Source organism: Phocoena sinus, chromosome 2 (genome assembly GCF_008692025.1).
Source record: "Phocoena sinus isolate mPhoSin1 chromosome 2, mPhoSin1.pri, whole genome shotgun sequence".
Taxonomy (NCBI): Eukaryota; Metazoa; Chordata; class Mammalia; order Artiodactyla; family Phocoenidae; genus Phocoena; species Phocoena sinus.
In genome coordinates this window covers 818,235-844,784 of record NC_045764.1, presented here as the reverse complement: position 1 = coordinate 844,784, position 26,550 = coordinate 818,235, and the positions used below count along the sequence as shown (strand labels likewise).

Sequence of the window (26,550 nt, the reverse complement as noted above, 5' to 3'; positions counted from 1 at the left end):
ATCTTAATTACAGAAAAATCTGTTGGGGTTTTTATTGTTATTGCATTGGATTCATAGTTCAATTTGAATAGAATAGATGTCTTTACAATATTGGGTCTTATAATTCACAGACACGGCCTATCTTTCCATTTATTTAGGTTTTTAATTTCTCTCAGTAGTATTTATAATTTTATTTTATATGTCCTGCCTTTCGTTAGTGTTTTCTAGGTATTTACAATGTTATTTTTTAATTGTTTACTGCTGGTACATAGAAATATATTGATGCAATATAGTGGCCTTGTACCCTGCAGTTTACTAAATTCACTTAGAAATTTGATTCGTTTACTATAGATTTTTTTGGTTAATGATGGCGATTTTGTTTTTTCCATTATAATCCTTATCTATCCATCTATCAGCCATTTATTTTTTTGTGTATGTACACCGTCTTGTTCAGTCCAGGACCTGTAGGGCATTGTTAAATGGGCATTATAATACCAAGTCTTTTTGTCTCTTTCCCCATGAATTCTTTTTCCACCTTTCTTCATTACTACTTGATCTAAATTTTATTTCTTCATTGTATCATTTATTTCCCTTAACTGTAGCTTCCATGTCTCTTGTGTTGCTTCTAGATTGGTCCTTGTTACTGAAAAAAATGTTTCTCGTGTGTTCCACTTCTCTTCATATCATCCTGTTTTCTAATCGTCTCATTTCTGAGCCTTTTCTAATACCGATCATGCCATTTTCTAATAGCTTCCAATGTTTTCTTTATTTCCATTAACTCAATTTGAAATATTAGGCTACGGTTTTCATCTGCTTTCAGTATGTTTTTCTGGTGTGCCTTCATTGTGTTTCTGTATGTTATTCTTCCTGTTTTTCTAATCTCCCTCCAGTTTTGAGTGAGATGAGTCTCTTTGTACCCTTAGGAGGATAGAGGGAGGTCAGCTGTGTGAGGGTGGGCGATATTCGAGGGTAATGTAGATTCGTGCCTCTTATTGCTTCCTTGTCTGTTGCTCTGAAATATTAAAAAAAAAAAAAGGTTCTCTCGGTGCAGGTACCATTTTATTCTTTGTACAGTCCTCCCTCTCTGGTCCCCCCGCACGGGCTCGGCCCCGTCTCTGCCCCGCACCTCCAGGCTTCCTGTCCTGCTCACATCACTTCTGTTTCCAGCATCTTTCTGTTGGTGGTCTCTCTTTTTGTGTAGGAATTTCTGCCACCATCTTGCCTCCCCTTGGCTTCTATTTATTTTATAAAAATCATTCAAAAATGTTTTGTCCTCTCAACCAAACCTAATGATACGCAGACAGTCCATAACGTGGGAAATCATAATGCTTATACGATTATTGAAAACATTAGAGGAGCTAATCCCCTGAAGCACCTAGAACAGTATCAGGCTATCGTAAGCACTCAATGTTTGTTGGTCTTATTAGTAATAATTAGTACATGCCATATTCATACATTCAACAAAATAAGTAACTATTTGAATACAGTGTTAAAGTTGGTAGTGATTAAAAGATAAATGAAGAGAATAAGACTAAGTTATTACTAGTCTGACTCGTTTGGCGAACATGTGTAATTGGATATACAAGGAGCAATCAGTATAGTTGGTATAATTTCTATAATTCAGAAAGCCCTTTTTTGCGGGAGTATTGCATTCCTTAATATTTTATTAGATTTATTTTTCTTCTTTGAAACTTGGTGAAAAGCATTATTTCATCTCAGCTGGAAAAGCATTTTTCTGCTGCCTCTCATTGGCGAATATTGGTTATGCCCACATTATCTTGGTGTCACAGACCCTTGATATCTGAACAGTGGCTGCTTCGGCAGAAGTTAGAAGTATAATACATGTATGTCTAGGACAGGACAAGGGTCTAGAATGAAATAAGATTCGTACATGTGCTACACAGAGCTTTTTAATCTTCCTGTATAAATCAGAAGTGGGAGAGGATTGAATAACGTCTAGTTTTTTTTTTTTTCTTTTAAGTTTTTTCATACAGTTCCAGCAGTATCTATTTCTAAATCACAAATTTTACCTGGTGATGTATTTATTTCTACTGTATTAAAAAAAATTATCCATGGTGTGTTGAGGTCCTAACTTACATTTTAGTAAAATATACTCTTGAAATGCATTAGGACAGTTTGATTTGGTATCTTGCAACTTGGTGAAACTGTGCTGCTGAGGTCCATGACATCACCCTCTCTGTAGGCCAGTGAAAGTCCATTGCATCATCTGGGTCTGGCAGCCTGCATATGCTCCCTCGTGCTGCGGGATAGTGATGACTGCTGCTTTGGCAAAGTTACTGAGCGCGTCCGGGGAAGGACTGTAAGGGTCTCGGGGATGGTGGAGCCACTGGGATGGAAAGATGTTTGGTTCTTGACGGACTGCATGAGACAGGGAGGCCAGCCATTCTCCCCTCTTTTCTGTTTCTCATGAGACCCTCTCTGGAACAGGACGTGAGCAAGACGTAAGTGAGCCAGAAAGGAAAGATGTTACAACACTATAGAAAGTCTACTGTGTAGAAAGGCTGAATAAAACTACAGAATTGCAATGCAAGCATAGGATATCATAATCGAGATTTACATGGATGGTGTGCAAGCATTACCGATGATTTGTTTGTCTGAGGGTTCCATAAAATTCTTACTTCACCTGCCAAGTTGAAAATATGGTATACTTAAAAAGTTTGGTCCCAAGCATACTCTTTTAACCACAGCCTGTTAGAAAGCTTCAGTATACGTGTAGAGAAGACCCAGCTAAATCTTCGTTGCTCTTTCCATTGAGATGACATATTGTACTTTTTAACTTGACTCCAAAGTTTGGCCTCCTTCACTTATTGCCACCAAACCTAACCAGAAACTTTTTTCTTCAGCTATTAAAATACAAAACCAGAAGGAAAGTAGTCTTTTCCCACAGCACAGGACTCTTGAGATTAAAAATAAAAAGAAGACAAGTGAGAGGTTAGCATGGACAGAAATTTCCCTGACTTTCCTGCGTCTGATTTTTATTAACTTCATTACTTTCTATTTTTTTTGGTCTATATCTGTTTCTTTTTTGTCTTTAGGAGAAAATCGATTAAAAAGCAATGAAAACAACTGTAGTTAGTTGCTTGTCAGGCCCTCCAAACAGTATGCTATAAACTTCAAGAAAGTACCGTATTTGTCTTACATCCCTTGAGTATCCTTGATCGTGATGTGTCACATTACTTGACACCTAGTACATACTTATTTATTTGTATTTTTATATTTAGTATGACTTTCTCAGAATTTTTGTAACAATTTATCTTTTGCAGCCATTGTGGAATGCTGAAGTTGTTTAAATCATTTCGGAGTGATTTTATTACATGACTATTACATAATGATGTCAGAGAACAGCTTCCTAAGCCACTACCTGAGCTAGAAACTGAAAGGGAGAAAACAAAGATATAAAGGATGCTGTCCCAAAGATGAGCTACAGTGAGAGATTATTGGGAATTAACAGGCAGATTTGGGTAGAAAATGAAACTTCTAAGAAGGTAATTGTTGAATTAAAAACCTCAGTGGATTTAATGGCTTAAATTGTGAATTAGATACAGCTGAAGAGAATTAGTGAACTTTAAAGTAGATCTGAAGAAAGAGGAGATATTTGAGAGTGAATGGCTGCAGGTTTTCCAGAACCAAAGGAAACCATGACTTCACAGATTCAGGAAGCACAGTGTATCCAAAAATGTACATAAAAAACATTTAAAACTATCTCTGTGTAGGGCTTCCCTGGTGGCGCAGTGGTTGAGAGTCCACCTGCCGACGCAGGGGACGCGGGTTCGTGCCCCGGTCCGGGAAGATCCCACGTGCCGCGGAGCGGCTGGGCCCGTGAGCCATGGCCGCTGAGCCTGCGCGTGCAGAGCCTGTGCTCCGCAACGGGAGAGGCCACAACAGTGAGAGGCCCACGTACCGCAAAAAACAAAAAAAAAAACAAAAAATCTCTCTGTGTCTAGATACATTGTTGTGAAAACACTGAGCACTAAAGGAAAAGAGAAGGTCTTAAAAAGATCCAGAGAGAAAGGACAAAGAATGACAAGTCGACTGTTAATAGACTTCTCAAAAACGAAAATACGAGCAGAAGATAGTAAAAATCTTCAAAGTGCTGAAAGAAAAGTACTGTTAGTCTAGGCAGAACTATTTTCAAGAACCGAGGTGATCCGGCTACCTTTGAGATGCTTCAAAGTAACCCTGAGGCATCTCAGAGAAATATTAAATTAACTGCGATTACCTGGTATGTTAAATTACAGGGAAAGCATTGTCAAATGAATGATAAGCCATCTCAGGTTATACTGTATGGATAAACGTTATTAATACAGATATTCTAAAAATTAAAAAAAAACCGAGGTGAGTAAAAGTGCTGGACACTTGACGCTTGAACAATGCATCTTTGAACTGCCCGGGTCCACTTGTATTTACTGTTTTTCGATAGTAAATACTACAGTCCTGCACAGTCCGTGGTTGGTTTAATCCAAGGATGCCGAGGGCACAGTGTAAGTTATATGTGGATTAACCCCTTCGTTGTTCAAGGGTCAACGGGATAAGGGGAACTGAAAGAGCTTACGACCTGAGGCTCACACTGAAGGAACTTCTAAGGGATGGATTTAGGGGCAGGCGGAATCCCAAATGGAAATGGATGACCTGAGATGCAAGGAGTGATGGTCAAATAAGAATAGTCGTATGTGTCCATCTAAACAACATTGGTGATGTAAAATGACTTCTAACGGGTCAGATTTGGTGGTCTAAAATAAAGGCAGAGCTAGGATACTGTGAGCACCATTTTTGGACACAATAGCGTTTGAGTTGGGAGGGAAATGATAGGAGTTAAAAGTGTTCTAAAGTCCGTGTAGTGTTTGTGATAGATGGTGTTTCCCTGTATGTTAAACATGCATGGAAAAATGTAAGGTGACTTTGTAGGTAGTAGAGATCATAAGTTTTAAACCATGAGGAGAGGGGGGAAAAGAAGAAAAACAAAAGAAAAAAAACCAACACACACAAAATGAGGCAGTCAATACAAAGTAAATGCAAGAAAAGTAAAAGAGGAAGTATTACAAAAAGAAACAAAAAGTGAGATGTAGACATGAGGTCCACACGTATCAGTAGTCACAATAGATACAAACTCGAGAGTTAAAAAAACCCACATATAGACTGTTAACAGGATAGTTTAGTTATATGCTCTTTGTAAGAAACATGCCTAAAACATAAGGCCATGAAACAGGTTAAAGTAAAAGGTAGAAAATTATTATTAGGGCAAATATTAAACCAAAAGAAAGTGAAGAGAGCTATAATGATGTCATACAAAGTAGAGTTTGAAATAAATATCATTATAGTATTAGAGATGGAGACGGTTATATAAAATGATGAAAACCAGTCACTTCTTTTTTTTTTTTTTTTTTGGCCATACCACATGGCATGCGGAACTTCCCTGACCAGGGATTGAACCCATGCCCCCTGCAGTGAAAGCATGGAGTCTTAACCACTGGACCACTAGGGAAGTCCAACTATTCACTTCTGAACTTGTGTACATGCAACAAAATTACCTCAAAACAAATAAAGCAAAAATTGATTAAGGAGAGATAATTCAGCAGGTTCATTACAGTAGGATTTCAACACATGGGTCACATATATAAATTGATCATATATAAGTCCATAAAGTGAGTCTCAACAATTGTCAAATACTAGATGTCCTACAGACTGTATTCTCTGGCCCTTTATCAGTCAGGGTCTTTTTAGGAAAACAGAAACCATGATAAGTAATTCATACTGAGGTGATTCGATAGAGGGAATGGTTACGTACATGTTAGGAGGCTGAAAGAATTAAAGAGGTGATAGCAAACATATTACTATAGCAATTGGCTCCCATTGGCCGAGTCTTAACAGGAAGACAGTAGGCAAGGGGGTCTAGGGAATCTGGTCCGCTGGCTCCAGTACTCCCATCAGAGAGCTGAGAAAAAGATAAATAATTGACACAGACCCCATGCCTTTAAGGTAGAAGTTAGTCATAAATAGGAAGAATAAATCCCCATATATTTTAAATCTTAAAATGCGTAGAATGAGGTTCTGTAACTCATGGGCCACACAAGAGATCATAATGAGAGTTAACAGATACTTAGAACTGAGTGCTGGCGCTTATATATCAAAACTTGGGGGATGCAGTAAAAGCTGAACGGTTGTTTTTTTTTGTTTGTTTTTGCGGTACGCGGGCCTCTCACTGTTGTGGCCTCTCCCGTTGTGGAGCACAGGCTCTGGACGCGCAGGCTCAGTGGCCGTGGCTCATGGGCCCAGCCGCTCCGCGGCATGCGGGATCCTCCTGGACCGGGGCACGAACCCGTGTCCCCTGCATCGGCAGGCGGATTCTCAACCACTGCGCCACCAGGGAAGCCCAAGGTGAACTGTTTTTAAGGGGACATTTCATAAAATGCCTTAAATGCTTATATTAGGAGAGAAGAAAGGATAAACATCATGAACTGAACAGTCAGCGTAAGAAGTTTTAAAAGCAACAGAATAATCACTTCACAAGGAAATCTTAGAGTCATTATCAGTGAAAGAGAAAATAGAGATGACCAATGAGACCAAAACTTCTCGTTGCTGTTGTTTTTAAAGACTAATGGAATAGACAGTCTTATGGCTAGAATGATTGACGGGGAGAAGAAAAAAGGTACAAAAAAACAGTATTAGGAATGAAAAGAGGGCTATGACTACAGATCCAGCAGAGATTACAATGATGGAGAGCACGATGAGCAATTTTAGGGCAATTAATTTGAAAAATTAGGTGAAATGTAAGAAGTTCTAGAAAAGCACAACTTACAGAATTGTCAGGAAGGAATAGGAAGTCAAGGGCTTCCCTGGTGGCACAGTGGTTGAGAGTCCGCCTGCCGATGCAGGGAACGTGGGTTCGTGCCCCGGTCCGGGAAGATCCCACATGCCGCGGAGCGGCTGGGCCCATGAGCCATGGCCGCTGAGCCTGTGCGTCTGGAGCCTGTGCTCCGCAAAGGGAGAGACCACAACAGTGAGAGGCACACGTAACACAAACAAAAAACAAGCAAACAAGCAAAAAAAAGAAACAGGAAGTCAAAATGAGATAAAGAAATCACCAGGCTCAGATGGCTCTCCTGATGAATTCTACCGAAGTGTCAAGGAGCAGGTCGTTCCAGTCCTCTGCAGATTCCTCCAGAAAATAAAGGGAGCATATGCCTCTCTCCTCCCATGGGAGTTGATACGACCTCGACATCAGCCCAGACAATATCAGTACAGTGAGGGAAAGTTATAGGCCAACCTCAGTTCATGAAATAAGGGCAGAAATGTTAGCACGCTGGAAACCGGTAGTGAACCTAAAAAATAATACACCGCGATCGAATTGGATGTATCATTAGACAATTTATAAACGTAATTATTGCATATAATTATTTTGATAGATGAGGGAAAGGCAACAATATAACCTTCATTTATGAAGTAAATAAGGAAAGATACAGTCGCTCTTCATATCCATGAGATTTGCATCCACAGTTCAACCAACTGGAAATCAAGAAATGTTCAGGAAAGAAAAGATCCAGAAAGTTACGAAAAGCAAAACTTGAATTTGCTGCGGGCAGGCGGTTATTCACATAGCGTTTACATTCTGTTAGGTCCTGTAAGTCATCTAGAGGTGATTTAAAGTATGTGGGAGGATGTGCATAGGTTATGTGCAAATACTCTGCCTTTTTATATAAGGGACTCGAGCATCTGAAGATTTTGGTATCTGCGGGGGTCCGGAACTAATCCCCCATGGATACTGAGGGATGACTGTACTCTTAAGAAACAGAAATGGCAGGAAACTTTCTTATAGATACCTACCGAAGTTTACAAGTAATTCATACTCTTCACGTGGAAAATTAAAACCATTCTTTGAAAGTCAGGAATAAATAAAAAATATTTTCTATCATCACTTAAAAGATTTTTTTTATAGTGGAGATCCTAATCAAAGCTGTAACACAAGAGAAGGGGAAGACGGAGTGGGAAAAAGACACAAAGCCGGGGCTTCCCTGGTGGTCCCGTCGTAAAGAATCCGCCTTACAGTGCGGGGGACGGGGGTTCCATCCCTGGTCAGGGAACTAGGATCCCTCATGCCGTGGGGCAACTAAGCCCGCACGTCACAACTGCTGAACTCAGGTGCCTCATCTAGAGCCCGTGTGCCACAAACTACAGAGCCCACGTGCTCTGGAACCTGGAGCCTGCAGGCCACAAGTAGAGAAGAGAGAACCCTCACGCCACAACTAGAGAGAAGCCCCTGCGCCGCAACAAAGAGCCATAACTAACTAATTAACTAAATAAATAACTAAAAATTCTAAAACATAATATTAAAAAAAAGACACAAAGCTGTCATCATTCACCAATGATATGATTGTCCCCACAGAGACGACCTCAAAAGAATCTACAGACTGTTAATAGAGAGGTTAGCACAGGTGGCTGACTGCAAGATCCATGCAAAAATCAGTTGTTTATAGTCTCCAGCAACCAATAGGAAATGAAACAAAGGAATTTTTTAGCTCTGTTAATAATTGCAGCATTCCTAAGAATAAATGGAGCAAGAATGTTGGACTTGGACACAAGAGATTATGAGCCTTTACTGAACTATTTAGAGAAGGCTCAGTAAGTAGAGAGTGATGCCCTGTTCATGAGTATGAAGAGTCAGGATTGTAAAGATGCCACCTGTCTCCAAAGTGTTGTATAGCTTCAGTTTATATAGACCAGCAAAGTGCCAACAGGAGCCAGCATCTCCTGATGCAGATGGTAAGGGCCGGGGGTGGGGATGCTTCCTCTACCAGGGGTCAAGGTTTATCATAAAGTCTGCATCGTGAAGATGGCCTGGTATTGGCACAGGTATGGAGTAGAACACAGGATGCGGGAGCTCCTGGTTACAGACCTGCAGTTACGGGGTCGAAGTAGTTTATCCGTATAAAAAAGAATGGATTTGGGTCTCTGTCTCACTTCATAATGAAAATCATTATTTTGCTCCTTCAGTGAAGAAGGAGCCCGGTGCAGTGGACGGAGTGCTGCTTGCTCGCCTCAGGCTGTCACGTCCTTTTTCAGTGGATTATAGATCCAAATGTGAAAAGTAAAACTTCAGAAGTTTTGGAAGATGAGATGGGAGAATGTCACTCTATTTATCATAAAAGTAGTGTGAAAATTTTAACTACAGTAAAACTAAGAACTTCAGTTTGTCAAATTATCCCATATATATGTGAAAAGACAAGCCATAAATTGGGAGAGGAGTTATAAGACTTAAAATTGACAAAGGTTTCATTTCCTGAAAATATAAAGAACCACCCGTAAGAGTGATAAAAACAACAGAAGTTCGTTGGGCCAAGAGACATAGAAAAGGTAATCTTATCAGTAACCATGGGACGCAAGTTAATACCACAATGAACTAGCTATTTGTTTACCCCTACTAGATGGGCAAAAATTAAGAATCTGTTAAAAGCAGGTGTTGGTTGAGTGTGTGGACCAGCTTTGCCCTTTTGCTAATGGGGGTGTAAAAAAATATCACCATTTAATTTTTTTTATTTCATTTTTTAACATCTTTATTGGAGTAAAATTGCTTTACATTGTTGTGTTAATTGCTGCCGTATAACAAAGTGAATCAGCCACATGCATACATAGATCCCCATATCTCCTCCCTCTTGCGTCTCCCTCCCACCCTCCCTACACCACCCCTCTAGGTGGTTACAGAGCACCGAGCTGATCTCCCTGTGCTATGCGGCTGCTTCCCACTTTACATCTATTTTACATGTAATACCACTGTTTTAGAAAACAATTTGACATTAACTCATCAAGTTAATTTTACTCCTTGACCCAGCAGTTCTCCTCATAAGAATACACCTTAGGGAGTCTCTTACATCTGTGTACCGGGGAATGTTTACAGGAATGTTTATAGCAACAGAGTTCTTGACAGCGGAACAACTGGAGGTAACTCAGATGCCCACTCACAGGAAAATGGATAATAATTTGGGCTTTTTTGTACAATGAAGTAATATACAGCAGTGAAAAAAAAATCTGTAAGACGTGCAACAAAACGGGTCGTTTCAAAACATAACGTTGGGTGTGGGAGGAAAGCAAGTCCCAGAAAACTGCTTACAGGTTGATTTTACTTTTGTGAATGCTGTATCATTGGAACATTCGCATACAAGTTATAAAGTTGGGGGTTTTTTTAAGTGGAAAGATTTTGTTGGTTTGCTTGGAAGATAAAGACCTTCAGGACCACGTGGGAAACTAAATTCCAGGTCTGATTTTATTTTGATCGGTCTGACAGGGTCAGTGCTTATCACCAAAATGATTTTTGGAAGATGTCATGCCCTTGTCCTTTCGTGTTTGAGCAGATGAACTGATAATGGCTGCCTTAAAAATTTTTGAGGCCCAAATCATCCGGTCCTTATACTGTAGAAGGGGGCTCATTTTTAATGTAACCCCGTGGAACCATGTCTTCCAATGACTGTCCTTCTTCGATTTTCCTCTTTTATTTGGTGAGTCTTCGTTTATAAACATGGGGGTCCAGTCTGACAAGTTGGTTTGGCCACATCTCCCTTGTAAGCGTGGTGGGTGTAGGCTTCCTAGGGTGAATGGGCCTGGGAGGTCATCCAGCTTCTGGTCCCTCCAGTCAAGGCGGGTGGTGGGAACGGGAGGGTTTTCTGAAACCTAGGATGCTTTGTTGTCTGTACCAGGTAAATATTCTGAGCAAACGCCATAGTCTGCTACACTGGTACGCTTGCTAAGCTTCCTTAATCTGTGCCCTATACTACTTTCCTGTTGCTGCTGTAACAAATTACAACCATCTCGTTGGCTTAAAAGTACACAGATTTATTCTTTTACGGTCTGGAGGCCAGAAATTTCGCTGAGCTAAGATTAAGGTGTCCACGGCGTGCTTCCTTCTCGACCCTCTGGGGGAGAATCCATTGCCTTTTCCAGCTTTTAGATGCCGTCCTCGTGCCTGTGGCCTGTGTCCCACTGTGTTTTCCCTCCTCTTCGGTCACCACGTAGCCTCCTTCTGTCTCATTTCCTGTGTCCCTCTCGTACGGACCCTTGAGGTTAGCTGTCCAGCGCGTTTTCTCCTCTGGCCTCTGCCCCTGTGTTCGTTGGGAGCCCTGGGCATTGGCGGGAGGATCACCAGGTAGACAAGGGTGTCCTCACCCCGCCCGCCCCTGCCCCCCGGGAACGGGAGCCTGTCTTCCTGGGCGCGGAGCCCGGCTGCCACACCCTGCTTAGTCGCCGAGCAGAGCCCACGGCGAGGAGGTGCCGGCTCAGTTCCGGAGTTCCTTCGTTGTGTCTCTTGATAAATAGCCTTGAACTCCTCTTCCCGGGGACTCGGAGACCCCGGGACCTTCCGGGCTCCGCCTCCCCGCCGACCTGACCCGGGGCCACTGCCCGTGGCCAGCCGTGCCCCTTCCCCTGGGGGCATTTCCGCTCTTCGGGTCCTTGCAGCTACCACGTCCGTCCCCTGACCCTGCAGGTCCCGGCGCTCAGCGTCGGTCTTTGCTTAGAAAGCGGGGCCCGTGGAGTCCCACGGCCGTGTTCCTTCTCGGCTTGGCTGCCTCTGGGCTGGCAGTTCTGTGCTTCAGGGACTGACGGCGGCCTGCGCCCCTTCTTCCGGAAGCGTGGGCTCGTCCTGGGCCACTCCTGCCCCGACCCGAGGCAGCCGGGCCCCCGGTGCTTTTTATTCTGCGTGATTTATTTGTCCGGTGAATATTTGCCTGGGCTAAGGCTCTTGCATAGCTTCAGGCCCTAGGCGTCCCTTTCTCACAGAACACACATTAAAGAAGTAACAAGTAAACGAGAAGGGTGATTTCCAGTAGTGAAAAGTGCCTGGAAAGCAGTAACTCAGGGTGATGTGAGAAACGGTGATACGGGATCGTGGAAGACCTCTTCGAAGAGGCGGTATTGTTTTCATTTATTGAATTAAACATTTTGATATCTGTATATATTGCAAAATGATCACTCCAGTAAGGTTAGTTAACACCTCCGTTGCCTCACAAGTTTTTGTTGTGGTGAGAACATTTAAGATTCACTGTCCTGGCAGCTTTCACGTCTGTGGTACGGTGTTACTCACTAGAGTCGTCACGCTGCCCATCACAGTCCCGAACCTGAGGGGTGATGTTTTCGTTAAGTCCGTAGTGACAGGGAGTGCGGGGCACTCTGTAGACACAGGGAGTCGGGTGCAGAGCCCTGAGCGGCGGAAGGCCGGCGGGGCCGGCGGGCAGCTGCCCGCGCAGGAGACGGGGCCAGGCCACGGGAGCAGCGGAGCCCGGTGCGGTGGACAGAGCTGCTTGCTCGCCTCAGGCTGTCACGTCCTCACCCCCAGAACCTCCGGATGTGTCCCTTCACAAGGCAAAAGGGACTCGGGTTGATTGAATTATGGATTTTGAGATACGGAGATAATCCTAGATTACGTCGGGGGTCCAGTGTAGCCCCAAGATCCTGGTAACAGGGAAGCAGGAGGGTCAGTGAAGAAGGAGCTGTAAGGATGAAGGGGGATGGGGGCAGTGCGTGTGCGTGCGTGTGCGTGCGTGGCCAGCAAGACAGAAGTCACGGTCTCGTGTGACCTCGCCTCAGCGGTGACGCCCCATCCCTTTTTTCTGCTTCTGTTCATGGCAGCCACGTCCTTGGGTGCAGCACACACACGAGGGGAAATGATTACACGACAGAGTCCGTACAGGGAGGGAAGGATCTTTGAGTCACTTCACGAGCAACCTCCCACAGTCCTTCATGCATTATTGTTGAGTAACGAATAGGATAATCTCCTCCTCACTCTTTTCCCGAGTTCCTGCTTCCCACAGCTTGGGGTTCCTCGGACCTCTGATAGCAACGAGGCCACTCCCTTCTCGGGGCCCTCTTAGCCCGTGAGTGCAGACCGTGATGACACAGACAGGCTTTTCCTACTGTTTTATCTTTGTATGTTCTAGAGGTGTTCCAGTGGTACCCGATCTCTGGATGGCCTTTTTCTCTGCTACCATGCATTAAAATTTGTTTTCTGCATTATTTGGTCATTTCAGTGGGATCCTGAGTAATAAGGGTGATAAATTTATGGACACAATTCACACTCTCAGAACTGGAAGGCCTCGTTCTGTGTTTTCAAGGAAGCGCTTCTGTCCTGGAGTGGAATTGTTGGTGTTCCCACGGGTAAAATGTTAAGTTGATGGAAAAACTGTTCTTTTGCTCCTTCAAAGAGTTATATCTTTCATCTCTTGAGATCCACAGCTGCTTCCGTTCAGGTTTTAAACAATACTTTGTTTTAATTGATCTGGGGGGAAAGTTCAGCTTGATCTCAGAGTAGTAAGATTTGACAGATTCGGCCCTAAAGATGGAATTCAATTGCACTGTGAATTGTGACGTGGAATTTTGGAGGCATAAACTAAACCAGTAATTATGTTTTAACCTCTACCATTTAAAAATAGATTTTATTTCCCTTTTGGTATCTGAGATAGTTTTAAAGCTAGTAGAAAGGCATACAGTTTTTAGAGTTTCATTTCTATAAAGGTGTTTCACATATACCCTTACAATGATGCTAAGGACTAAATTGAGTGAAAAGTTGGGAAAATAATCTTGGAAAATTGAGGTTTCTTTTTTTTTTCTCTTTTTTTTACTAGAAATAAATTATAAATACTTAAACTTACACTTTAGAAGCCTAGGACGTTCGGCTTTGAGGTGGTAGGAAAATTTTGTTTTGGAACAAGATTAAGATGGTTAATTTTGGTCTGAGTTTCCCCTGCCCACCTAGGGGCCATCTTCCTATATAAGCAAAGTCATTATAAGTTTTTGTTTCTTATTGACCAAGAGGTATATTTGATTACTCATGTCTGCACAGTCTCATATAATAGCAGCTTTGTTTTTCTATTTAAAAATGCTTTTTCATAGAAAGATAAACATTTTCGGTAACTCTGCCAGGAATAGGAGGGGAGTGGTGAGCTGTGTTTTTATATAAAACTTAGAGGGGAAGAAAAGAATGCCATTTTTTAAGTTGTGGTACAGTTGCAATTAGCTTTGCTGCAATTACAATTATTTAAGCGAGTTAAAGTATCCCGGCTGTGATGGTAGTAGAACAAGCAAATGCCTTTTTATGTGATTATACAAAGCAGACAAATAGCGTAGCATTTTAGACATAAAAATACGTAAAAGGAAAAAATATAAAATTGAAAAATTTATACAAATGTGTGAGAGAAAGGACAGTTTTGAAACAGTGCAATAAATAAAAGAAGATGATAAAAGCAGTCTTGGGCTGACGCCAGAGGCACTTGGTCTGGGACACTGTTGTAAATCGCTTAGGTTTAAATGTACTAACAGTTGCAGCAACAAGCCAGAGTGAAAGACATCAAAGTCAGAACTTCGAAAAAATGTGAATAATGAAACATTAAGGGATCGAGCAAAGTTAGGTTTCATGGAACGCTGAAACCTGTGTGTCTGTGTTTAAGTTAACTCTTTAAAGTATACTAGTCTTTTATTTAAAGCTTCCTGTCACCACTTTGCAGACCTGGAACATGTGGCTTTATAGAAAAGTACCACCTGGTTGTGAGAGGAACAGGTATCATGAACCTGGACCTGTGGTTTTAGGTCAAATGCTAGATCCCAAAGAAAGTGTGCATAAGGTAGAAAATATTAACATTCCTATGCTAGAGTCGTATAATTCACCATGTGGGTGCAGCCACAAAGAAGTATTAGCTTTGCTTCATTTATTACGTGCACTCAGAATTTTAAATGGTGGTGACTCTCAAAGTGTGGTCCGTGGAAACCCCGAGGGTCCTGGAGACTATTTCAGGGGTCCGCAAGGTCAAAACTATTTTCATAATAATATTATGATGTTATTTGCTTTTATCACTGGATTGGCATTTGCACTGATGGAGGAAAGCAACAGTGGGTAAGACAGCTGGTGCGTCCAGAACAAGTCAGGGCAGTGGCCCCAAATGGTACTAGTTGGTCGTCACTAAGTTCTTACCGCTGTGCATTCACAGTAAAAAACAAACACCCGATTTAATTAAGACTGTGCTTGATGAAGCAGAAAAGACGGTTCATTGCGTTAGATCGTAACCATTGAGGCCATGTCTTTCTGCTCTCAAGTCCTTGTAACACAGAAGACGTGGGATGTACTCAGCACTTTGCCAGGTGTCAGAGCAACTGCAGGACTATGTGTTTCGAGAGCTAAACCAGCTGCCTTTTTTTCATAGGGTACCTTTTGTACTTCTAAGAACGACTGACACAGAAACAGTGTTAATCCAGATTAGGCGATGTTTGGAAGACATCTTCTCAAATAATTGAAGTGAGCCTGTCGCTTCAAGGACAGCAAGCAACTGTAGTGTTGCCAGTGATGAAATCCAAGCTTTCAAGCAGTTACTAGAATCTTGAAGACCTTGTATCTGCCACTGTGAGGTTGCCACTTTCCCTTTTGGATGACATCAGTGGTGATATTAACAAACATGATTTTGTTGTTGTACCATGAAATGTGTAAACATTTGGAAAACCCGCGTAACTCATTGAAGCGCAGTTTTCCACGTGACCAATGCCTGGAACTACAAAATCATAGTGGGCAAAGGGCCACATGGAGTGCAGAGGAGGCCCGTGATAGTGATGTAATAGAGTCTGGAAGGCTCACATGCATAAGGCCTCAGAGTTCGCATTGCAACTCGCCTCTAAACAGCGACCACCTGTAGCTATTTGGTGTTGAGTCGATGAGTCTCCACCATTCGCTGAAAAAATATGACTCCCTCTTCCCAGTTTATGTGAGCCCTGATTTTCTTCCTTTACTTCAACCAAAGAAACATATCCCAACAGGCTGAACACAGAGGCACACTGGAGAATGTACCTACTTCAGCAAGAACTGAAAGATATCGACAAATTTGTAAAACAATATAACTCTTCTCTCTAAAATTATTATTCAGGAAACTATATTTTTCATTTTATGAAGAATGTTATTTTAACATATTGGTTATTTTAAATTAATTAATAAAAATTTCAAAATTTTTTTTTTTCTTTTCGTGGTACGCGGGCCTCTCTCACTGTTGTGGCCTCTCCCGTTGCGGAGCACAGGCTCCGGACGCGCAGGCTCAGTGGCCGTGGCTCACGGGCCCAGCTGCTCTGCGGCATGTGGGATCTTCCCGGACCGGGGCACGAACCCGTGTCCCCTGCATCGGCAGGCGGACTCTCAACCACGGCGCCACCAGGGAAGCCCACAATTCTTAGTTTTAATTTCACTGCTACAGACATCAATTCAAAAGAGTCGCATAAGAACTCTTTGAGGTCCTCAGTGAATTTTAAGAGGACGAAGGGGTCTGACACCGAAGGTGTTAGGTTGCTGTTGGTCGCTACTATGGCAGTCAGCACAGCGAACAGCTCAGTGCAAATAAAAGGCAGTTTTAATTTTCTCCAGTCACTGTGCCATAGTGTGATACAGTGAGACTAGCTTTTCTGTCTCTTAAACAAAATTTCTTGCCAAGTCTATAACTCCCAGGACCTTTTCAGTTATTAAAAGACCAGGTTAAGTCTCCTTTGTCATATCAGATTTGAATCTCACCTTTTTCCTTCCCTAGTACCAGCCAGGGGTAGCTGAGTTGTCGTGGGGATGGGCAGTGTGTTCTTTCATCCCCTCCACCCCCTCCTCCCTCCCTCCTTCCACCCCCTCCTCCCTCCCTCCCTCCACCCCCTCCTCCCTCCCTCCCTCCCTCCCTCCCTCCCTCTCTCTCTCTCTCCCTCCCTCTCTCTCCCTCTCTCTCCCTCTCTCTCCCTCTCTCTCCCTCTTTCTCCCTCTCTCTCTCTCTCTCTCTCTGTCTCTGTCTCTCTCTCCCCCCCCCCCCCCCCGCCGCTACCTCCCCGTCCCCCTCCCCCCAGCCCCACCTTGGGACATGGACTGGTTTACTTCTGGGAAGAGATCCAGCTTTTCCAGTGTGCTGTGGCTGGGAGCAAAAAAAAAAAGGAAAGGGGCAATATTTTTTGCTCGATTGTCCATATTGTTGCTTCTTAGGCAGACACTTCCTGGCATCCTTACCTCTTTGTGTTAAGTGACAGATGTTGCGTGTCTCCGGGGGCGCAGTTGGTGTGACTCACAGCCTTTACCGTGCGGTCGGCTGGCTTATCAGTGAGGCAGCTGAAGCCCAGCTACCTGCAGTGAGGGCCACTTGCCCCCTAGGAAACTCACACTCCTTGCAGACCAAGCAGCGGGAGCTCTGCAGCGGCTGCCCCCCGACTGCTCCCTTGCTGTATTCTGCCATCTCTCCTCATTGCTCTTCATTCCCTGATTAGATCGACACAAAGGCTAAACCAGCCAGTCAGCTGTCTGAGCCGGAGGGTATCTTTTCAGTGTCTGTACCTGCACTTGATTCTCTGGTCAGCGATTCTCTGAGAGGCTTTTGCTTCACTAGGCTGTAGACTCCCTACGCCTATCTTCTCTTCTGTCTCGATAAGACAATTTTTCTTTCTTTTGTCCTCTTTTATATAATATTACACATATACATATACTATATACACGCACACACAGAGGGAAGGGGCAGATGGGACAGTAGGGATGGTTGATAGTTATATTTCAGCCACCTCTTAAGCTCTAGACAGATGCGTTTCCAGTTGTTGGAAGTTTTCCTTAAAATGCGGACTTCATACTTTTCCTTCGGCTTTGGGCACTAGATGTCAGTTTGGAGGCAAGAAGAAAAAAATTACGCTCACCATCCTCTTAAACTGTGATCTCAGAATGTTGCTGGCTGGGATTGCAAGATTCATAGATCCATTTATCATTAATTAATAATAATTATAACTTTTGAGCTTCTGTTTTATGGGAGGTATTGGGCTAGGAGCAAGGGATATAGTGGGAACTCTAGGGACATTGTCCCTAGTGTATTAATTTCATTATCATGGATCCTCAAGTCCGAAATCTGCTAAGGGTGATGATCAAAAAGAATAGGGATCTATCAGGACGAGTAGTGGGGGCGTGCCAACGTGATCGGGTGGGACTGTTAGGGACTGTGTCTTTGTGTAAGTGGCATTTGAGCTGGGACCCAGAGGTGAGTGTGGGGACCCAGCACAGCTCAGCAGCACTGCAGGCGGAGAGAAAGCCTTGAAGGTCCCTGTGGTTGGCACTTGGCGGAGAGTAGCTTGAGCTGGAACCCCGCAGGGGCTGCGTCCTGCAGGACCCCAGCTATCTTGAATTTCGAAGTGCATTGACAAGCAAACCCTTAATCTCAAGTGCAGTGGCAAGGCATTGACAGATTTGAGTAAGGAAGTGACAACTAATTTATGTTTGCTAGATATTTCCACTGTGAGTGAAGTCTGGTTCCTGTCTAACACTCATTTTCCATACAGTCACAGTGGAATGTACTCTGCTTTCCCTACCAGATCCTACCTCATCTCAAAACTATGCGTTTTCTCATCAACGTCAACAGAACTTGAGATTGTGGGCAAAGGGTCTTTAAATTCCCACAGGGAGGTGATGGCTGACAGTGATGGCCAGCTTGGTCTGGTCTCGGAAGTAATTCTGATGGTTACTGTTTTTTCCGAGAACGCTTGCGTCCAGCTGTTACGCTTTTTCCTGTGTGAGGAGTTTGTCCTTCCTTCTCCCCAAAGACAGAACTTGCTCCTTTGGGAATAGGACAACTAGGGTGATGGCTGCTTTAAGACAGGTCCTTTTTGCACGTGTTAACAAACGTGTCGATCTACGTTTTTCATCGCAAACCACATCATGCCTGGAAATCTCAGTGACTGGGGACTGAGGACTGTAAGACTGGGGACTTACAAACAGCAGAAGTGTATTTCTCATAGTTCTGGAGGCTGGGAAGTCGAAGATCAAGGCGCCAGCAGATTGGAGGTCTGGTGAGGGCCTGTTTCCTGGTTCATAAACACCCCTCTTTTTGTTCTGTGTCCTCACATAGTGGAAGGGGGAAAGGGGCCCTCTGGGTTCCCTTTTATAAGAGAACTAACCCCATTCAGGAGGTCTCTGCCCTCATGACCTAATCACCTCCCAAAGACCCACCTCCTGGTAACATCACATTGGGGGGGAGTAAGTTTCAACATATGAATTTGAGGAGAAACATAAGCATTCAGTCCATTGCAAAAGTTAATTGTCTAACTGGCAAGTAAGGTGCAGAACTGGGATTTAAACTCAGATGTAATTGGATCCAAGGCTCTTAATAAATTAAATTGATACTCCATTTTTAACAACTGTGAGAATGTTATAAATTCTTCATGTTTATTTTTCTTTGCCCTTGTCCTTTGCCCCCATGTGAATAGCTGTAAAATCGCTAAAACATCGTGGACCTGTATGCTTATCTTTGGGGGCAGCAAGAAAAACAACAGCTGGGAAGTTTTGATTGAACCCACGGGCGGGGAGCTTGCAGATAGGGAGGGCCAGCTATTTTCCCTGCTCCCCCCCCCACTTTATATAAGGGATTTGCGCATCTGCAGACGTTGGTACCCACAGGGGCTCCTGGAACCAGTCCCCTGCGGCTACCGAGGGGTGACTGTCTATCCCATCCTATAGCAGGCTTGGGGGTAGAGGCAGTAGTGGTGGCTACTGGGAAGGGATGGAGTCTTTTGGGCCCGAGGAACCAACAAAGTAACCTGCATGGAGCAGTGCCAGGTCTGCGGGGAATTTTTAGCACTAGAGTGGTGCCCTCCTAACTGGTTTCCTGTTTCCAGAGCAACTCCCGCCCCCCCGCCCCCCATCTCTACAAGGAAAATGGAGGGAGGCACAAATCCAGCCTTGGATTTCCTCTTTAATGGCTTTTTGGGAAGGGTGAGGTCTAAGCCTCTTAGCATGAATCATCCATCTGTATTTGGGAACCTAAAATAAGAATTTTTAACCTTCTTGGGATCATAGGTCCCTTTGAGTTTTTGGTGAGAATTTTGGATTAGTTTCCTAGAAAAACACATGCAAACAATTTGCATAGGGCTTCCAGGAGGCCGCAATCTGCTGAGAGCCATCCACCCCATAACGTGGACCCTAGACATGCAGTTTGCCACTTTTTAAAGACAGCTGGTGCCATCTTTTGTTCCTAAAAGATTTTCTTTTAAAGCTGTAATTACAGCGCTTGCTTGTTAAAATGTAAACTGTTGGGTTGGCCAAAAAGTGCCTTCTTTGGCCAGGGCTTTTAAGTAAAAATAAAAGACACGTTTTTCATTTTAACCAAGACCTTTATTGAGCAACGTATTCACCCTTTTGTTCCACTACCTTCTGCCATTTCTCAGGCAACGTCATAATTCCATCTTCCCAAAACTTTTTATCTTTTTGAGCAAAGAACTGTTCCAGGTGCCTTTTACAGTCTTCCAGGGGATTGAATTTTTTTCCATTAAGAGAATTTTGTAAAGGCCAGAATAAATGGAAACCTGAAGGTGCAATGTCTGGTAAATACGGCAGATGAATCAGAACTTCCCAGCCAAGCTGTAACAGTTTTTGCCTGGTCATCAAAGAAACATGCGGTCTTGTGTTATCCTCATGGAAGATTATGTGTTTACCGTTGACTAATTCTGGATGCTTTTCGTCGAGTGCCGCTTTCAGTTGGTCTAATTGGGAGCGGTACTTGTTGGAATTAATTGTTTGGTTTTCCGGAAGGAGCTCATAACAGAGGACTCGCTTCTAATCCCACCATATAGACAACATCACCTTCTTTGGATGAAGACTGGCCTTTGCTGTGGTTGGTGGTGGTTCATTTCACTTGCTCCATGATCTCTTCTGTTCCACATTATTGTACAGTGTCCACTTTGCATCGCCCGTCACAATTTGTGTTAAAAATGGAATGTTTTCGTTACCTTTCAGTAGAGAATCGCATGCAGAAATATGGTCGAGAAGGTTTTCTTCGCTTAACTTATGTGGAACCCAAACATCAAAGCGACTGACGTAACCAAGCTGGTACAGATGATTTTCAGCACTTGATTTGGGTATTTTGAGTATGTCGGCTATCTGCTGCGTGGTATCACGTTGATTGTTCTCAATTATTGTTTCGATTTGATCGCCATCAACTTCAACTGGTCTACCCGACCGTGGAGCATCGTCCAGCGAGAAACCTCCAGCACGAAACTTCACAAAGCACTTGTGACACGTTCGCTCAGTCACGGCACCTTCTCCATACGCCGCACAAATCTTTTTTTTTGCGTTTCAGTTGCATTTTGACCTTCCTTGAAATAATAAAGCGTAATATGCTGAAAATGTTGCTTTTTTTCTTCCATCTTCAATATTAAAATGGCTACACGAAAATTCACCAGTTTTGGTAAGTCTTTTTTTAATGCACGCTATGACAGCTGTCACGTACAGTCTAACAGAATTGTTTCGAATGAAGTTAAAGACGGCTAAGTGCCGCTAGAGCATCTTATGGAGAAAACCGAACGCTTTGGCCCACCCGATGCAAGCAAGCCTAGAACACAGTGGACTGCTACTTGTACGTTGAGACCTGCCCAAGTTCCATGATCTCACACCACCCCATCTGCCATTCATGGTAACATCCACCATCACTCTTTAAATTGAGCAGTTCCCAGCTTTTCAATTAGTATTGAAATACAAATTTTTTTTTAATGGCAAATCTGATCATTTCACTATGAGGGCAGGAATGAAAGAGGCATGTACAAATATTGGACAGTTTATATACTTCTGGAGTGAATAATTCAAGTTCAATTTTTTTTGAATTACTAACACATTCCAAAGAAACTTTAATGCCGCGGCTACTCCCTCTAGAATATTGTTCTGGGAACTAAAGGAATCTGATCTGTGGAGAAAGTTCTGGGAAGTGATTTCAAATAGAATCAGTACACAGTCAACCAGAATCAAAAGGTTGATGGTTTGTTGCTTTTTATAATTTATCTTAAGCCTAAAAACTGCTTTTGGTGCTTATAACGACTTTATCCCATGTCCGTTATAAGAATCTTTGTAGCAATGCTGCAAGCACCCTGGCGTGACTTGCAGGCAAAGTACCAGGGGCTCCCAGTGGCCTCCCGTGGAAAGGCTCCCCCCACCCCGCTTCTGGCTGTATCCCTGGAGTAAAGTTACAGCCTCAAAGCTCTGTTGTTGACTGCGCTTATAAGCACAAGTATACCGTAAACTCACGCCGTAGAGAAGGAGGGTCCAGAGATAAAGACATTATAAGGATCGCTCCTTTAGCCGTGAAAAAGTAATTCCAAATTAGATGAACTGATCTTTATAACTTAAAAAAAAATTAAGATCAGGTAGAAACACTGACCAAAATGGATCTCGTCAGCCAAATGAACCTAATTACTCATGAAAATTCAAATATAAAGGTTCTTAGACTCTCCTCCTAGAAGTAAAAAGTGATTTTTTTTCCTTTTATAATAGCATTGCACAAGGGAACTGGATGCTCCCTTGTTAGAGGCCAGAATTAATTTACATTAACTGACCAACTCAGCCTTCTAGTTCCTACAAGAAATCCTTAGAAGTTCTGGGTAATTGCAAACATTCTTTGAAATGCATTTCTGAGCTCGTAAGAAGGAAAGGGAAACCCCTTGTTTTAGAAGTGAGGTGGGAACCAGATGCTCTGCAGGTAACTGCCTGTTTGAGCTTCTGCTGTGCCTGTGATGGAGCCGTTGGCCAGAGCTGGGGTTGCGGGTCACTGTCCTGACATTCCAGCTGCACGAACGGCTGGGAAACACAAAACACAGAAGACAGCTACTCTCCTAGGGTTACTCTGTTAGCGACTGGGAAGGAGTGGAAGACGCCACGTCGCTTTCTAGGGAGATGGTGAAGCATCTGGTCGGCCTCATCCTGGGATTAGGTAGGAACAGAAGAAAGTCTACTCTAAGAATTTGTAACCACGAGTCTGTTGGTCCATGGCTTGGGGTTTGAGTTTTTTATCTGCAAAATCCAAGAGTCCTGAGCTGTGAAATTAGCCAAGGAGCTAGTGCCCTCGGAAGCAAATAAAAAAGTATTTCTGAAACGGTATATCTCTCACCCAGGACTCCCTCATATAATGCCCCAGGTTACAGAGCATTTGAGAAAACAGTTTCCCTTCAGCCTGCAGTCAGCAGACACCACCAATAGCAAGATTAAAACCTAGGCACTCTATATAATACACGTCTCATGGCTTATAAAGTAAGTACGCTTAAAGTGGTATTAGCGTGAAGGAAGGCCTCAGTCATAAGAACACTAGGTGCTAGGAAAACAGAACAGAAAGATTTGTCAAACTCCTTGAACTATAGGAATAAAAAGTACAGTCATTAAAAAAAAACACCCAAAAAACTCTGCGGCTAGGTTCCTCAGAGATTAGACACAGCCTAAGACAGCGAGTAAATAAGATAGATTTCGGGAAAATTCCCAGAATGCAGAAAGAGAAGAGGTTAAGACATGCCAGCTCAGTTTTTCGTGGAATATGGGATCCATAATGCTTTGCATAAGAATAAAGGGCTAAGAACTTTTGCCTTACTAAATATCAAAAGTGTCGATAAAACTATAGTAACGGCATCGGCTTAGAGAGACCAATCAGGGAACAGAATAGAGAGCTCAGATGCAGACACTTGTACGTGGGAGTGTCATAAGTAACGGGTAGTAATACCTGTCAGTGTGAAAGGATTAAATGTTGTGTCCTTTTGGAAAAAGATAAAGGTCGAGAGCTCCTCGTGGGTGTGGGTTAAGACTTCAGTGTTCAAAGTAAAGCGGTAGAACTTTAAAGTAGTCACAGAGAATCTCGTTATTACATTAGGATAGGGAGTGTTTTATTAAGAAAGAAAGTGCACAGCCATAAAGAAAGAGCTAGATGTTTCTGGCTGCGTTACAATGGCTTCTGTTTGCCTGGGGCCACCGGTTATTTATTTAAGGTAGGATCGGCAATGGACCGAGAGTCCAAAAACTGGACTGGTTTAGGTGCAATAGGTTATTTCTCACTCAGTCATCACTTGGAGGGATTTGCCTTAGGGATGTGTTACCCTCCTTCCTGAGGCATTTGGGGACCCAGCTTCCTTCCATCTGGTGGCTTTGCTGTCTCTTAAGCCCTTCTCTTAACCCACACCCGGGTGGGGGAAACCAGCCGGTTTCCTCACTGAGAACCTAACACTTACGGTCCTTGCTTGACGGCTGATCACACGCGTTCACCAGGCTGCAAGGCGAGGGAGGAGTGGACGGCCTCGGGAGTGCGGCCCTTGACCCGCCGCCGCTGTCCGGCTGCAGGGAGTCCCCGTGGAGGGCGAGGGTTAGTGTCCGAGAGCAGCTGTCGGCCGCAGGGACTATCGTGAACAGGGAAACCTCAGGGAGACTGCATTTCACATCCGTGTCACTGGCAGAATGTCTGCTGATGCCAAGTATTAGCAAGGGTTCTGGGGCCACGTGGAACACGTACACACTTCCAGGCACCCGGGCAGGGCAGGAAGGAGTCCCGTGAATGGATATTTAATAGCAAAATGTGTTAAGGGCCAGAGTGTTCCTCAATTGAAAAGTGGGTATATAAACTACTGTTGATTAATATGATGGAATATCGTTCAGCTGTCAGAATGAATGAACTGGATCCGCATGTATCAACACAGATATGGCAGACTGTATTGTATGAAAACTCCAGTCGTAACAGAAACAGTGCCACATATGTACATTTAAAACGACAATAGAACGTGTTTTTTTAATTGAAGTGTAGTTGATTTACAGGGTTTCAGGTGTACAGCAAAGTGATTCACTTATACATATACATATATATTTGTCCCATTTGTTTATTTTTAACATCTAAAATTTTTGAAAATGTTTTCATTATTAATGTTCCATTTTAAAACACTTCAGACATACAAAAAATAAGAAAATATGATAAATAAGCTGCATACCCAGCATCAAAATTAAAGCGATACTAACCTCGTATATTTGCTTCAGATACCGTATGAAATAAGTCATAAGAGGCGTGGCTAGAGGCCCATGCTGAAGCTGCTGGATATGTTCCCATACACACTTTCATATTTTTAAACATGTATACATCCATAAACAGTACGTGCTATTCTGTTCACAGTTGCCAAGACACGGAAGCAACCTAATTGTCCATCGACAGAGGAATGGATAAAGAGGATGTGGTACATATACACAGTGGAATATTACTCAGCCATGAAAAGGAGTGAAATTTTTGCCATTTGCAACAACATGGATGGACCTGGAGGGCGTTATGCTGAGTGAAATAAGTCAGACAGAGAAAGACCAGCGCTGTATGTTATCACTTATATGTGGAATCTGAAAAATGCAACAAACTAGTGAATATAACAAAAAGAAGCAGACCCACAGATACAGAGAACAAACTAGTCGTTACCAGTGGGCAGAGGGAGTGGGGGAGGGGGAGGGGTTAAGAGGTACAAACTATTAGGTATAAAATAAGCTACAAGGATATTGTACAACACAGGGAATACAGCCAATATTTCATAATAACTAAATGGAGGATGACCTTTAAAAATTGTGAATCCCTGTATTGTACACCTATAACTTACACAATATTGTACATCAATTACACTTCAGTTAAAAAAAAGGAAAATATTTAGAAGTAAACAATAGTGCACTATACACACTGACTAAAATTTTTTAAAAACACACACGAAAACCACTTTTGGCGTTCCTTATCATTAGAAGCATCACCTGAAAGGAGGGCAGAGATGAAAAGAGGGAGAGGCAAGCACATGCTCTCACTTCCAGTTTCCTAGCGGACAGAGCGAATGAACGGCGAGTCCTCTGTCGCCTTCACGCCACCAGCAGTGCAGGTGGTCTGATGTGCCACCCTGTACTGAGCGCTGTGAAGGCAGCACTGAAGTGTGCAGCAGCGAAAACGGACAGAAATGTCTTCCTTCTCGTCTCTCCAGTTAATGAATAATGAAGAGGGACAAATATTTTAACCGAAACAGATCTCCTGAATCTCCCGTTGGTGTGATTATGCCCTCTTAGCTCTTTCCCCCGTTACCTTTCTAAATAGAAGGGTTAGAAGCACTTACACTCTTGCCATATTTTGTTTCCAAATTACCTCTGAGTATCTTTCTCCTGGGATGGGTGTTTATTTCATTTAATACTTTATGAATGAGTAAAACTCCGATTAGAGTAGCGTACCTTTTCTTTTGCCCCAGTCGTTTGTATGATGTACGTGTGGGGCTGGGCCACGTAAAGAAAGAAGGAATAAAGTAAGATAAGAACAGAAAAATATTAGAAAACAAAAATGGTAAAAACTAGTGAATCTAAAAGGTGTTTCTTTGAAAACACAGTAAAATCAGTATTAGTTAACTAACGTAGGGATGAGGGGTGAAAATAAAGTTACAAACACCAAATAAGAGATGGTAACGAAGAAAAAAATATGGAGTAAATTCAAAGACTTCTAAGAGACTATTTTGCTTAATTAGCTTCAGGTAGCTTTTTTTTAAAGCCAGACAAAAATGGATAATTTTCTAGGAAATAGTATTTTCTGCAGCTGATACTAGGAGAGATAGAAACACCTAATTGGAGAAATTGCTGTAAACAAACCAGAAGAAATAAAATACCAAAATATATCAGAGACAGCTGGTTTCTCAGGGGAATGCCTTCAAATATTTAAAGAAGAGATCACTCCACTGGTATTTAGATGTTCCCAGAGCATATAAAAGGTAGAAAGCTTCCATAACTTTAAAATAACGAAATGAGTA

At 42.9% G+C, this 26,550-nt stretch overlaps 1 protein-coding gene across 10 annotated transcripts in view; it reads left to right on the top strand.

The window, feature by feature from the left end:
- The window catches only part of MPP7 (membrane palmitoylated protein 7), a 280,676-nt gene that overhangs the window by 135,487 nt on the left and 118,639 nt on the right, over window positions 1-26,550 (top strand). The window contains exon 2 of one of the 10 annotated variants that reach the window (XM_032618464.1): window positions 13,011-13,137. The exons of the other annotated variants lie outside the window; for them this stretch is intronic. Within the exon in view, the coding sequence (XP_032474355.1) occupies window positions 13,042-13,137 (96 nt within the window). The 5' untranslated portion in view covers window positions 13,011-13,041. The remainder of the gene's footprint in view (window positions 1-13,010; window positions 13,138-26,550) is intronic. 10 annotated transcript variants of the gene reach the window in all.